A 14970-nucleotide genomic window follows, 5' to 3' on the forward strand; every position below is an offset into this window, starting at 1 on the left:
AGCACGTTCATTTTTTATGATTATGATCATGCAAATCAAACATTCAGAGTAACTTCTCAACCTAATGGAAGAAAAAAAATATAATAATAATAATAATAATAATGGAAAGGTCAAAAATATCTGTTAGATTTCATTTGAGACAATTTTCTTACTGTTTTTTAAAATAATTTTCTAATACAAAAATTTTAGGTAAAAAATTGCTTTAAAAAATAGTACGAAAGATATCTCAAATGAACTCTTATGTAAAAAAGCCAATGATGGAGAAACGAAGTCTTTTCCCCTATTGGATGTTGTGCATCTTAGTTCAACTATACCTTATGAATAGTATATCTATTTTTGTACTCATTTTCTAGAACTTTCTAGAATAGTCTATGAATATGAAATATATTTTTGAAATGATTCCCTACATCACTATTGATTCTCCATACTTGGTTGATAATGAACCTTCATCTTGTCTGAAACATATGAAACTTCCATATAGACGGTTTCTTTCTGTTTCTTAAAGCAATTTTTTAGTTAAAATTTTTTAATTTTTGCATTAAAAAACTGTTTTAAGAAGCAAAAAATAAAACCGTCCTAAACAAAACCTTAGACATTTTCACAAATTCTGCTATCTTGCCTGGCAATAACACTGCTAAAAATAGCCAGCAAGCCCAAACAGCCACTTCTGAAGTTAGGAAGGGTAGAAAGAAAAAAGATGGATTGTCTCCCACTAAAAAATTCATGTTTTTCACCTAAAATTATGGCATGGAATGTGCGAGGCCTAAATGGTGAAACCAGATTCACTAATTCTAGAAAACTGGCCAAAGGGCATATGTTGAATCTTAAGCTTCGTTTGAAACAACTTTTTTTATGCTTCTTAAAGCAGCTTTCTAGTATAAAAAAGCTTTAAGAATCAAAAAAAAACCATCTCAAACAAAGCCTTATCATGGAACTTTTATTTTATCCGGTGAACGTACGCTCCTCTACGTTCGGTTTTAGACCAAAACAGCGCAATACCGAGTTTTTTGAAAAAACTCGGTACAACTCGGTACTCGGTACTCGGTATTGCACTGTTTTGGTCTAAAACCGAACGTAGAGGAGCGTACGTTCACTGGATGTAATAAAAGTTCCTTATCATGAGGGCAATTGTCATAAGTTTCATCTAAGTACTAATAGAAGAATCTAGAAAAAAAAGGGACTCAACTAAACTCTCTGTTTTGCCTCTTATCTTCAATGCTCATTTTAGGAGAAATTATTCTGTGTGGAGGCGAATCAGGTGCAACCACATCAGCGGCATCAAGCCACGGTACCAAACAAAATGGTGATGTGGCACATTCTGGTTGGTCTTCGGATGACGCTCGGCGTCAACACAAAAGAATTTTTTTTAGTAGTTTAGACACGGATGACTTATTTAATCACAAAATGTCAAATTTTTTATTACTGTCACTGAAATTGCCATTATTATTTCCTTGAGACCATTCAACAAACTCAAAACACTACTATTAAAGGTGACCCTTTGCATTTGACGATAAATTAGACAATGCCAAAGTTGCTCTTAGAAAATCATCTTAGAGCTCTTCCAAATACAATGCAAGCACTATCTCATCCATCAAAGGTCAGCAGGAAAAAAATCTACCAATCATTAGGAAGATATTTGATAAGGTTAGTATTTAATTTCTCTATTGAAGACTAGAACAGCACAAGTTACTTACAACAAGTTTTCATTAAATGGATAATTGCTTGCACATCTAATGTGTATTTCTCAAACATTATAAATACAGAGCTAGCTAAATGATTACTTTTCTTCCACCATCCTCTCTCCATGCTTATTTAGGTTTATATGGACTATTTTCTAGACTAAAGGATGCTCAGATTATCTAATTGAACTACACTAGTATCATTGTTCATGGCAATCATATTTTGCTGATGATTTACTTGTGTTTGATAAGGCTGACATCAATAATATTAGAGGTCTCAAAATTATTCTGCAAGATTTCAATTCTATGACAGAAAATATTTAAATATTTTAAGTAAACCCTAACAAGGATAGGGAAAAACAACAATAGAATCACACAAAATCAAGTGAAAAACTCTCCAAATTGTAATTGGATTGCAAAAGAGAGAACTAACGGAAACAATGAAAACAAAGATACAATTGATCCTCAATTCGAGAGGATGATCGTCTCTCTCAATCTCTAGAGGAGTCTAGAGTCCAAGACACCAAGAAGAACCCTCACAAGAACCAATAATCAAAAAAATACCCTAACCCTAATCTCCCTCCCATACTTAAGGCATAAAATTAAAACAATAAGACAAAAAGACCTAAAGGCCTTTGCAGCGCTTTCATTTGGCTCCAAATTTGAATTTGAAATTAAGTGGACCCGACCCCATCATATGCTGCTTTTTCAAATCCACCACCCTTCCTAAGGACTCAGTAAGAAAATTTCCAACCACATAAACAATTTTCTTTACAGCAATGATGTGGGAAACAAAATCTGCACAATCTCCTAGCAAACGACCACCCTGCCTAAACCTAATGGTGGATTGAGTCTCCCCTCCTAAATACCCTCTATGTATAAAAAAAAAAACTTATTTGAAGGACGATTAATGCTAAGCCTTATATTGGTTCTTGGTTAATGGTTATGCAATCATTATGGCACCTTTTGGAACCAACTATTTAGAAAAATTTTGCCATTTGAAAGCTACTTATGAAATTGTTTTAAAAATTTATAGTTGACTGCCCTATAAAGTTAATGTTGAATTTCTTCTCATTTTTCTATGATCGTTGGATACTAGGGGTGCCCATAATTGACACGACCCGTCAATCCGGCACGAAACTGATCTGAAAAATCTGAGTTTGGGTCATGTTCAAGCGGATCGGGTTCAGGTTGACTCGTCAACCCATTTCTTATCCGAAAATTACACATTTAACATATTTCTCAATTTTTTTACAAGTGAGTATAATCTTATTATTTTTTATCATATATCATAACTTATAGTAAATAAGTTATAAAAAAATTTAACCAAATCAGGTTAACAGGATGGGTTTGGGTCATTCGGATTGTTGGCAAGTCGGATTCGGGTTGATATTTGTGACTCATTTATTAACAGGTCAGATTCGGATTATGGTCACTTTTGTATCTACTAAAACATTTTGATTGGATTAGGGCCGGGTCAATTTTGTATCAGACCTTAACTCGACTGGTGATCCATTTTGATACCCTAATACATGGTTAATCTTTATATAATATGCACAGTGCATATGATTTTACTTTGTTCAATTATGCCAAAAATGCCATTGTCAAACACTTTATTAAGGATAAAGCTTGGCACTTGTCCCCACATATCTAATAGAACTAGCATAAAAGCATTCATACACATAATTCCACCAATACTTAAATGGCAATGATCACTTCTCATATATGTCGCTTCTTTATTCTAGTTCTCCCAAAGTCAGCTAAAACAACCACATTTGGTTAAAAAATTGTGTAATTGGAAAACAATTGTTTGAGGATTGAAAATTATGGATGCTCTTGCTTCTAGAGGTGTTCATACCAACCAATATTGTATTATCTTTACAACACTTGCTATGAAACTCACTATGACTTGTTCTTTAATGTATTCAGTGCCTCGATTTTTTCAGCCATGTACTACTTTATCTGATCTTTTGTTCATTGAGATGTCCCCTTTATGGCCTACATCTAACTAATTTTTTTCTCTAATTTGTTGAGAAATGATAAGAACCATCAAAATATGGCTCTACCAAGTACTTCGCTAACTATCATCTTTTTCATTGCCTTCAATCACCTAAATGTTCTATGCAACAATCATTGCTGCCTTGAACGAAGCCACTTATATGTGTGTATATGTGAATGGGGCTTTTATAATTTATTTTCAATTTGAAAGCTTTTACTTCTGTTGTGTTAATTAATTAGCTTCTCAGAAGTTTCCTCTTTTTGAAATTTTGGAACCTACTAGCCATTTATAAACTTTATGATATGATATAATTAAGTTATATTAATGAATAAGGCCAATGATGATGATGATGTTAGAAGACTAATTGGAGTTACAGCTATTGAAGATATGATAATAATAATAAAAAAAAAAGACTTTTGCACATAAACAACAAAGGACAGGAAATGCACAAATTACACAAGAAGAAAAATTAATCGTATCATTCTAAATGAGAAGCGGCAGGCCTATAAGATAACAAGAATAGAAGTTGTTTAAAATGATTTGTCAATAATATGTTCAACAACTCGAGCAAAACTATACAAAAACGACTAAAGAAAAAAAAAAGATTCATAAAATCAACCACAAATAGTTAGAATAATTATGAGAAATAACCATTAATGTAAGCATTTTAATCCCTTTCTTAAAGATTCCTTTTACTTCAACTTCTAGCATCCAATCAGCCTAAAAGAACAAATTACAACAAAGAAGAAAAAAAAATACATGCTAAGGATGCCAAAATTAACTAATAACATTGTCAGCAAGCTTCAAACATTAATCATCCCAGAAAACCCTCCATAATCATGAACCTCATCATATACTTGCATTGCATTTTATCTTAGGGAAGTCTCTTAGCAATAGAGATCCGACGAAGCGCAATAAAAATTATAATCTATCTTGAAAAGGCTTTCAAAAAAACACTTTAGTTGAAGTTAGTTAAGGCAGAAATATTAATGCCATTTGTGCTTAGCATTGATATGAATTGGGCTTCGTTTGACTGATGTTTTATATTATATAACACAATTATCGCTACTCCCATAGAGATAGACTGCTTTACAAGTACGTTCTTCATGGTCTAGAAGCAGTGCAGAGTGTGGCAGGGATTAATGTTATGCCTTTCTAAGAATTTAAATTCTCATATGACTTCATAAAAACAATAAAATTAACACACTATGCATGAACAAAGATATAGTGACATGTATAAGATATGACATAGATACAATGACATTACACAGATGTAAAGAGTGAAACATAACACGATATGGACACAACGTTTTATTTTATAAATTGTTAATATAAAATATAGTATTTATATTATTTCCTACTAAAGGAATCTCCCAGTGAAATATAAATATCGTAAGAAGCATGATAATAATAAAAAAAAAAACTAAATACTATAGTAATAAAAGAAGTGTTTTTTTCAAATATACAACAACAACAATATCAAGCCTTTATCTCACTACGTGGGGTCCACTACATGAATCCTTTTCCTCCATTGTGTTAAGAAATCTAAGAAAGAAAGGTCATTCCTAATATTTTCTAACCAAGAATTTTTAGGTTTGTGATGTAGGACAACATGCATGAATCGGAAACTTGCACGAAATATGTTAAGAGCAATTTCAGATTTTAGTTATTCGTGATTAAAACAACAAGGTAAAACTCTTAAAGGTTCAACTCAGTTAGGCTAAGCCACACAAGAGACTGGGCTAAATCAAAACACATAGGAAAACTAAGACATTGCATGCGAATAGTTTCCAACTTAACCAAGACTTAACAATGAAATCTAATAGCAAAGAAGTACCAAACCTACGATTACTAATGGATGGCGATTAGTAGGCACAGTTTCTTGTTTGGACAAATCTCAAAAAAAAAAAGTAAGTAGAATTTGACAAGTAAATGAATCAAGGAAGAAGATCACCTTCTCGGAGAAATGACGTGAATCACTACAAACCTTCCGTTAGTTTCTCTTCATAGTGTGCTGAAGAAGTAATCCAAATCCTTCCAAAATCTGAGAAAGTTCTCAGATTTTCCCTTCAGGAAATCTGAAAGATTTCAGCTTTCCTCTTAGAAATCTGAGAAGAAATTTCTCTCTCGGTGCTGGGAAAAGGGATTAGAGGTAGCATACAGTTACGACCGTGAAAGGGAAGAGGATGGGTGGGGAGTTTTGGAAGCTTGACGATGAGAAGATGATAAGATAAAGAAGATAAGACCACGAACCAGGCCGTCTCCAAGGTTGGTGGGTGATACGCCAATCTCCCTCTCCAAGGGATTTCTCCAAAGCTCTCCAAGAACTCTCAAAGGCTCTCAAAAACACAAGTGCAGGAAGAAATCTCAATAATCATTCATTAACCCTCAAAAGTACAAGATGAAGGCTATAAATAGCCTAATACAATGACATAAAATAAAAGACTAAAATACCCTCGAGGGGCTACAAGACTTAATCCCTCAAGCAAGGGTAAAAGGGAAAAAATGCAGAAATAAAATACATCAAAATAAAATGACCATACTAAAATCAGAAATACATCGGGCAGATCGTGGCCGTAGATCTACGGCCACGTCGACTGTAGACTTTCCAACTGATGCCCCCATCAGTTTGTCTCTACCTTTCTTAACACAAGTCAAATGTTATATCTCTACTCATCTAACCGGGTCATCAGAAGGCCGCCATTTTATATGACCAAACTATCTAAGGCGACTCTCTCTAATCTTATCTTCTAATGGAGCTACTCCAACCTTTTCACGTATATGCTCATTTCGTATCCTATCTCTAAGGGAAAAGCCACTCATCCACCCGAGCATCCTCTTCTCTGCCACACTTAACTTAGTTTTTTAAAATATGATAATTAATTTATGTTAATAAAACTCCAACATTAGTGTTTATTAATCATTGTAAGTTATTACATATTTTATATGTGTATTGATATCTCATAGGTGGGTTGTCTCTCACACAAACGCCCTTGCAGCGGTAAGTTAAGCCGTGTTGTATAAAAATTTAATTTTATCCTAACATGCTCCCAAAATAATTTTGAGAATATTGGAAAAGTGGATGAGTGTGTTGGAGACATATATGTGCCCAACATAAATACAAAAGATATCTAGAAGTATACATGCTCCCAAGGTAACTGATGCTTAAAATAACTTTAAGGACTATATGGAGAGAGATGATGTAAATTACAATCTCCGTATCGTATTAATACTGATTTACTTCAGAGAGTAGACTGTCAAAAATAAATTTTAGCTTTGCATTCAAGTTTACAATCTCCATATACAACAAACAATAGCAATTAGATATATTAGAAGTGTTGAAAAATTAATATCCGAAGATTAGAGAGAAAAAGAGGATGATCAAATATTACATGGATAGAAATTATTTACAATGATTTGTCAATAATAAGTTTAAAACCCTAGACAACACTCAACAAGAATGCAGATCTAAGATTACGTGTATCTAAAATTAATAAAAATAATTTGTGAATATAAAGAATAAACCTGAAACAAAAATCAGCGAGAATGAAATAGACGATGAAAAATCATAATGTCGACCCTAAATAGTCAAGGTGAGTCTAATGATAATGTTATTCAACAATGATATAATTATGGGTAGAATTGGATACTTGTTCTTTGAAAACTATGGAAACAAAAGGAATACATGAAGATAACTATTTCAAAATACAGGTGAATTAGGTAAATGATCCAAAAGGACAGGCATTTGAGCGCTAAGAACATGAACATAACAACATTGCACAAATGGTAAAACCATCATGCAATCTATATTACAGAGGAAACCATAAACACAACATAACACACAAATATAGCGTTTCTGATTGGCTTCTAGGAAAGCACCATCTTCGCCATTTTAATAATGCGGTTCGAGAGAGAGGTGCAAACATAACATAATCTAATATATAAGATACTGCATCAAACATCAAGCCACACAGATAGATGCCCATACAAATAGAAATCCATCAGATCCGATAAATGAATAAAACGATACCATGATAAGTCGATCCAGCTCAATCTCAAACAACCGCCGGCTCAGACTCGCCGGAAGCGATGTCCTCACCAGTCGGTTCGGTGTGCTTCGGAACAGAGTCGGATACATTTCCACTATCTTCTGCTGCGGGAGCAGCATTGGCCTCAACGGGAGTCAGAGAAACAGGGGAAACCTTAGCCTTCACGGATTCGATCATCCTTCGGCTGATTTCCTTGGAATAGATCTGGAGGATCTCTATCCCTTCGTCCACGGACGCCTCAGCGGAGATGAACTCGTCAGCTTTGGGAGCAGAAGGTGGCGATACGTACGTGGAGGCAAGATCGAAGGCCTCCTGCTCGATGCGACGCGCGACAGCGGAGGCCTCCTCGGATGGTAGGGTTCCGTAGCGCTTGGAAAGAATGGACGGAGTGGAAAGATTCTCGATGAGGCGGTTGATGACGGCGTCGCGCGTGCGTTGAGACGGTGGCCAGATATTCACGGAGAAGGACGAAAATGATGTCGCCAGCGAAGTAGCGGTTGCGGGTTTATCATCTGATTTGGGGTTTTCGACCTCACCCTCCTGCTTGAGCTCTTCGCCGTCTTCGGCCATGAGGACGGCTAGTTTATGAGGGAGGAGAGGTTGATAGGGAGGGAGGGGGGGAAGAACAGAAGAGATTTGAACGATCGCCGGCGATCCTGAAGCATTCGGTAAGATCGCTGGGGGGCTTTAAAAAAGTGTTGGATCCTTGGCGATTGTCACGTGACTTCACGTGGCCTGTTGTCGGGGGCATTTTGAACCTGCCTAACCCTATTTTTTCGGGACATTTTAGTCGGAGATTTGCATAAATATCATTATATATATTTTATTTACGTATTTAACATTTAAAATTTTAATATTACATACATATCACTCATAGTTCATTTTAATATCAAATATGAGTGATAGGAAGTAAATATGAATGGTATATTTGATATTAAAATAATATAGAATGTTCTGTATGTAATATTAAAATTTTAGGCGTTAAATATGTAAATAAAATAATATAGGATGATATGTATGCTAATTTCCCTAAAATGAATTCATAAATAAAAGACATATATAAGTTTAGAATTGAAGACCTCTTAATTGACAATAGAACAAAATTAGTTATGTGCCTAATCCTATTTCAATTGTAAGTGAGTTAAGCCTTTTTTTTTTTGTCCATTGGCCGTCTACTTAATAAATGATTTTTTGACTTAAGCTCGACGAGCTAATGAATTAAATTTGAACCAGTCCTGAATCTACTCGTTAACTCGTGAGTTAGTTCATTTTAAAAAATATTAATATTAAATACACTTAAAATATATTAGTATTCATGATTTTAAGTATAAATATTATTGAAAATATTTAAAAATTAAATCTATATTAAGTTATTTTTATTATTTTTCTTCTAATTTTTCATTTTTTATCATTTTCTTATAATTATTGTTTTACTCATAATCATTTTTCTCTTTCATAACAAACAAGTTTGCTTGTTTTGTACAAACCATCATAGAGGAAAAAAAATTCACACAACACTAACATAATAAACACAATGATTTACGTCGTTCGACAATTATGTCTATGTCCACGTGGAGGAGCTGCTAATTTCATTATATTTGAGATTAATAGAAAATTACAATAGCTCTCAAGCTTTCTTTCATACACTCAACAGAAGCCCCAAGGATTCTATTTATAGATTTAGCCAAAGTAAATTAGAAAAAAAACTTCCTAATCTAATCTTAATCAAATCCCTAATTAATGTAATAATTATTATGCCTCAACCAAATCCCCAATTAAATCAACTTAATTACAATAATATGCAATTAAAGCCTTCCAAATCAAGGCTAATTTAGATTTAAAAATCTTTCCAAATCAATGGTTTGAACTCATAGAATAAAGCTCAAGCTCGATAAGTTAATCAAGCTCAAGCTCACGTCATGTTGACTTGAGTTCGACTCGACTCGTTTGCACCCCAAAGTGTGACCTTAGACTTACATCTTTAGTCATATTATTTGGCATTGAAAATGAAATATCTCTCACATGACTTTATTGGTGCATAGATAAAAGAAATTCATCATATTTTAGACTTATTAGATTGAACAAAAAACTCATCAGACAATAAACTTGTGAGCATATTCTAATTTAATCTCTTCACCTAGAGTATTGTATAGTATATGTCCATCATTTTTTTGAATAGAAATGATGAAATTTTGATCAGATGTTGAGTTGAGAGGAAATGTTTTTAGTTTTTTTAAATTTTCTCATGAAAAAATATTAAGAAAAATTTTCCATTCAAGAATTTGTAAAGGAAAATTTAACTCCATATTTTCCATAATACTTAAAATTCAAAAAAATTATGCAATTATTTCTTTCTTTCTTTCAAGAAATATATCTAAAATTTCATTTAGAACTAAATTACCTCTCTATTGTATTCATGAATTGTTTATTGAAACTAGTCCAGAGAAAAAAATGATTTGAATTTATTCAAATTTAATTGAAAATTGATTTGGACAAATTCTAATCAAATTCAAACCTACATCAATAAAGTTTGTTGGTTGCCACATAGAATTTCAAAATGATTTTGTAATGATAGGGTTCATCGAAGCTATTTGTTGTACCTAAAGAAAGAAGATTTCAAAATGGGAGTTCATTAGGAAGGACATCGACAAGATAGCCGACATTATGGGGTAGTGCGTGAATGTTTGAACTAAGTTATAACCTAGTTCAAACCGAGTTCAAATTAGGTTTGAATAAGATTTGAACATTGTAAAAAATGGGAGGGCTTATAGAAAAAAAAAATGATTTTGCAATGGTAGGGCTCGTCGACAATACTGGTTGTGCCTCAAGGAAGAAGATTTCAAAATGAGAGCTCATTAAGAAAGACAAGGACGAGACAAATGACATGAAAAGGCTCACTATGGGCAACATTACAGAAAACTGTGTGAATCTTTGACCTAAGTTAGAACCTTATTCAAACCGATTTCAATTTAGGTTTGCATAAGATTCGAACGTTGTTCAATCAAACCAAGATCAAATCTTACTCAAACCGATTCAAATATCATTCAAAACTGGCTCAAACAAAGTTGAAATTTTAAAATAATTCAAGCTAAACTTACTGTGATAGACTTCAATAAGCAATCCATGCATAAAAGGAACCTTCAAGCAAATTTTCTTAAGAAATAAAATAGCTATCATATTTCTCCAATTTCAAACTTACCGAGGCATTTAAATTCAAAATTCTCTTTGTAAATAGTGAATTATATGAAATAAATATATATATATATATATATATATATGCAAAATATTGTTTGAGTAGATAAATCTCTGGAGAGACCTAGACTTGCCCTTCCAAGTGCATCAACCATCTACACCTCTCCAAAGAGATCTCCCAATAAGAAAGAATTAAATTTAACATAGCTTATAGTATTATATTTAGACTTCATTTGAGACAGCTTTCTTAATGATTCTTAATGCAACTTTTAGTATAAAAAATTTAATTTTTCTACTAAAAAACTGCTTTAAGAAGCAGTGAGAAAGTCGTCCCAAACGAAACCTCAAGCTTGCCATTTATGACACAATCTTAATGCTTAGACATGCATCTGGTTGTCTTCCAAGAAATCAACCTGCACTTGTACAATATGTATTATATATTTAAACAAAGAAATTAAATGAAGTAGAAAAAAATCTAACCATCTTCTCAAAATCGTTGATGCCAGCTTTCCTTTTCCTCCTTTCCATGTGAAGCATTCTTCACTTCCATCCAGCATCTCCTAGGCATAATTTTGAGAGTTTTTGAGGTTGAAGAGAAACTACATGTAGTTTGTAGATTGTCAAACTGGTTAGTAATCTCTCATAGTATGTATAATCATGATCTTTATGAAAGACGCAATACTTCAGAGAATCACATATAGTTGGTGTTGTTCGCATCGATAGAGGTTGACGAAAATAACCCTTCACATATGTATATATAATCTCAGTTAGCAACAATCAAGAGGGGAATATAGATCAAATACCTCACTCAATGGAACGTATAATCTCCGTCTCATGTTGGCAGACTGTTCGGGGTTCCGGGGTAGAACCTTTATGATGTTGGTGGTGGTGCTGGAAGTGACGATGTCGCAGCTTCGCATACAACTTATCAAGCTCGTTGTCGACTTGCTCAATTGATCTCGAGGGTGTTTATCACAAGCCCTCGCATAATCTAAAATGATGTGACTTGGAGGTTGAAGCTATGATCATGTGGTTGCACTCCTCCATACCAATGTGATTGTTGACCAACTTGAGCAACTTAACCAATATGTTTGATTGCTAAGAGAATAAGCATTTGCAAACTATATTATGAGAAATTGATTGACTCAATAGGGTTCGACTTCCCTTAAAGGAAACCAAAATAGGCGTATTGAATTTTCTGTGAAGACATTCATAGAATCCAGAAAAAAAACTCATTTTCCAAAGAACGAAAGTAGGAGTTATGGCCATTTTTTACAGAAAATTCTATTTTGCTAATAAAAAACACCCATTTTTAATCCAGAAGCTGACCTCACAAGAAAATCTTTCGATTCCAAAGGAAAAAAATGAAATTAAACAAACAGTTTACAAAGAAAATGGTTGGATTCAATCTTAAATTTTATTTTGTAAATGCAAACTTATCTATGCTGGTGATGGAAATGGAAGAATCCAAATTTGCCAAACTTAAAACAATAAACCTGGCAATTGAATAAAAAGGGTAAAAATCCTGGCCTGAAGAAGAACAATGGCAAAATTATAGTGATACTCCTTCAATCATAGAAGTTATCTTCAGGCATTTCAGGTGCTGATTGAATATGTAGATTTTTCCACAGGAAAGGCTGATGGCAGCAACTTTTCCATTGTAATGCAATCTCTTAAGTGAACTTTGAGTCTTTGACCACAATCTGGCTCCATGAAGCTGCCCTTCCTTCCAGGAAATATTTACTGTAACTCCGCCCCGAGCTTTTAACCCTCTTACAAATCCCCTGGGCCATTTATCGCGAGGGAGAGCAGGTAGTAAGTAAAGATCCTCCATTGTACTCTGCACAAGCATTTCTGCGATTGCAGCTGAGAAGCTGCAGATCAAAACATTTAACATATCATCATTTTTCTGAAGAAAGTAGAACTCAGTTCAATCAGTTGCAGCTAAATAGCTTAATATAGTTACCCAAAGTTAGCATCTATCTGAAATGGAGGATGAGCAGTGAATAAGTTACTGTATAGGCCACCTTCATAATCAGCCTCATGATCAGGGTCGACTAAGTTTATTAGCTGCTTAATTAACAAGTAAGTGTGCGAACTGTCGCGAAGATGAGACCACAAAGCCATCTTCCATGTTGTTGACCATCCTGGTCCAATATCCCCTGCTCAAGTTGTGAAGTTTAATGCAAATTTTGAACTTTTACAACGGTTTTGATAAAATGTGTAAAATACAGCCAAGGTTTCATTTAGGGGTGTCAATTTCTGGTCACGGGTCGTGTTCGGGTCAAACCCGAAACTGACCTGGTATTATTCAAGTCAACCCGAACCCAACCCATTTTTTGCAAACGGGTCGGTTTTCCGGACCCGAACCCAACCAGCTTCGGGTCCGAGTCAACCCAACACAACCCGAATGACCCGGTACCAAAAAAAACTTCTAGTTTTCGGTCCAAAATGGGTCAACCTCTACTTTTCGGGTCAAAAATGGGTTTTCAGGTCAATTTCGGGTCAAAGGGTCAACCCGAACCTGACCTGATTTTTTAAATGGGTCGAATTATTGAACCCAAACCCAACCTGTTTCGGGTTCAGGTTGACCCTAACCCAAAATTTTTGGGTCGGGTTCGAGTCAAGTTTTCAGGTCATGTCAAATATTGACCCCCCTAGTTTCATTCACCAACCTCTTTTGTATAAGGTGTTGGCAGCAGCTTTACATAAATCCGGTGTTTTTTCAACTGTGATTGTATGGCCTGGGAAGAGACCAAACAAGTGTGAAACATGCCGATGATGAACTTCTGGGTCTTCAAAATCTTTTGCCTGTAAAGGATTGCAATTACGAAGTTTTAAGAGGGTAACAGTTAACATTGCATGCAGAAATTATGTGAATTATCTTTTATTTAGTTTTTTAACAGTATTATAAGTCGCTGACTCCTATGTAAGCAAATATGTGTTGACAAAGTTTGGTTTTCTTTGCTGCATTAAGCATTATATTGATTTATAATATATATAATTCGGTCTACCAAACTTTTGAACATTATAGTTCACTGCAGCCTGTTCAAGACAACTGCAGCAGTTGTAAAATTAGTTATAAATTTATTATGGAAAAATAAAATTTTTGAAAGTTATTGTGGGCTTTATAGAGAGTCGCCTTAGATGGTTTGGTCACATAAAATGGCGGCCTTCCGATGACCCAGTTAGGAGAGTAGATGTATTAGATTTAACATATGTTAAGAAAGATAGATGTAAACCTAAAAAGATTTGGCTAGAAAATATTAGAAATGATATTTTTTTTATTAGATCTAAATGAGAACTTGACTCTTAATCGGACACAATGGAGAAAAAAGATTCATGTAGCCAACCCTACGTAGTGGGATAAAGATTTGATGTTGTTGTATTGTGGGTTTTATGAATTTCTCCCTCTATAATAATTCAGACATTAACTTTTTTATAGCCACCAAATCTAGTAGATATGATTTTGAAAAGCTCCTCATCATAAAAATTTTTAAAAGCATCTAAAAAGCTATAACCAAGCGAAGTGTGGCAATAAGCTATATAGTGAGAGTCCATTTCAATCAGCTTTATCATAGCTTTGATTTTTTATTTAATTGCATTTTTTTTCCCCAGAAAAATTTGTGGTGAGAAATAATTTTTTATAACCAAATTTGCTAGTGTGATAACTATAAGAATATTATCCGACCTTTTCAAAAGAAAAAATATATATAAAATACCCACAAATTACTCTTAAAAAAATCCCAACATAGTTCAACAACTATTACAAATAACTGCAACCACCTCAAATGAATGCAATTGCTGTGAATAGGTCATTCAAAGCACACCCTTGAATACTTTCAAAGACTTTGAAGCTATTTCTTTTCATAATAAGCTAACAGTTGATAAATTTCTTGACAAGATTAATAGATTGACTTCAAACCAGATTTACAAATGATTATAAATAACGGCCTTAACCAAATTACTGGAGTCTAACTTATTGTGATACTAACTAGCATCAATTAAATGCATAATATCAAGAGCATTGAAATTATCAATCTGACAAATC

The 14970-nt window shown here is 33.9% G+C and overlaps 2 protein-coding genes across 2 annotated transcripts in view; both read right to left on the bottom strand.

Annotated features, from left to right (window-relative positions):
• Positions 1-7376: 7376 nt before the first annotated feature.
• On the bottom strand, positions 7377-8358 carry LOC110103580 (MFP1 attachment factor 1-like). The gene has a single exon (XM_020832358.2). It carries the CDS (start codon positions 8295-8297, stop codon positions 7734-7736), a length of 564 nt encoding a protein of 187 aa, XP_020688017.1. The 5' UTR covers positions 8298-8358; the 3' UTR covers positions 7377-7733.
• A 3886-nt stretch (positions 8359-12244) lies between these two features.
• LOC110103514 (alpha-L-fucosidase 2) overlaps positions 12245-14970 on the bottom strand; it is a gene marked incomplete in the record, with an annotated part of 14864 nt that continues 12138 nt past the window's right edge. Inside the window, 3 exon segments of the mRNA XM_020832261.2 lie at positions 12245-12793; positions 12886-13081; positions 13595-13730. Of these exon segments, the coding sequence (XP_020687920.1) occupies positions 12472-12793; positions 12886-13081; positions 13595-13730 (654 nt within the window).

This window comes from Dendrobium catenatum, unplaced genomic scaffold, assembly GCF_001605985.2.
Source record: "Dendrobium catenatum unplaced genomic scaffold, ASM160598v2 original_scaffold_254917, whole genome shotgun sequence".
Classification (NCBI taxonomy): domain Eukaryota; kingdom Viridiplantae; phylum Streptophyta; class Magnoliopsida; order Asparagales; family Orchidaceae; genus Dendrobium; species Dendrobium catenatum.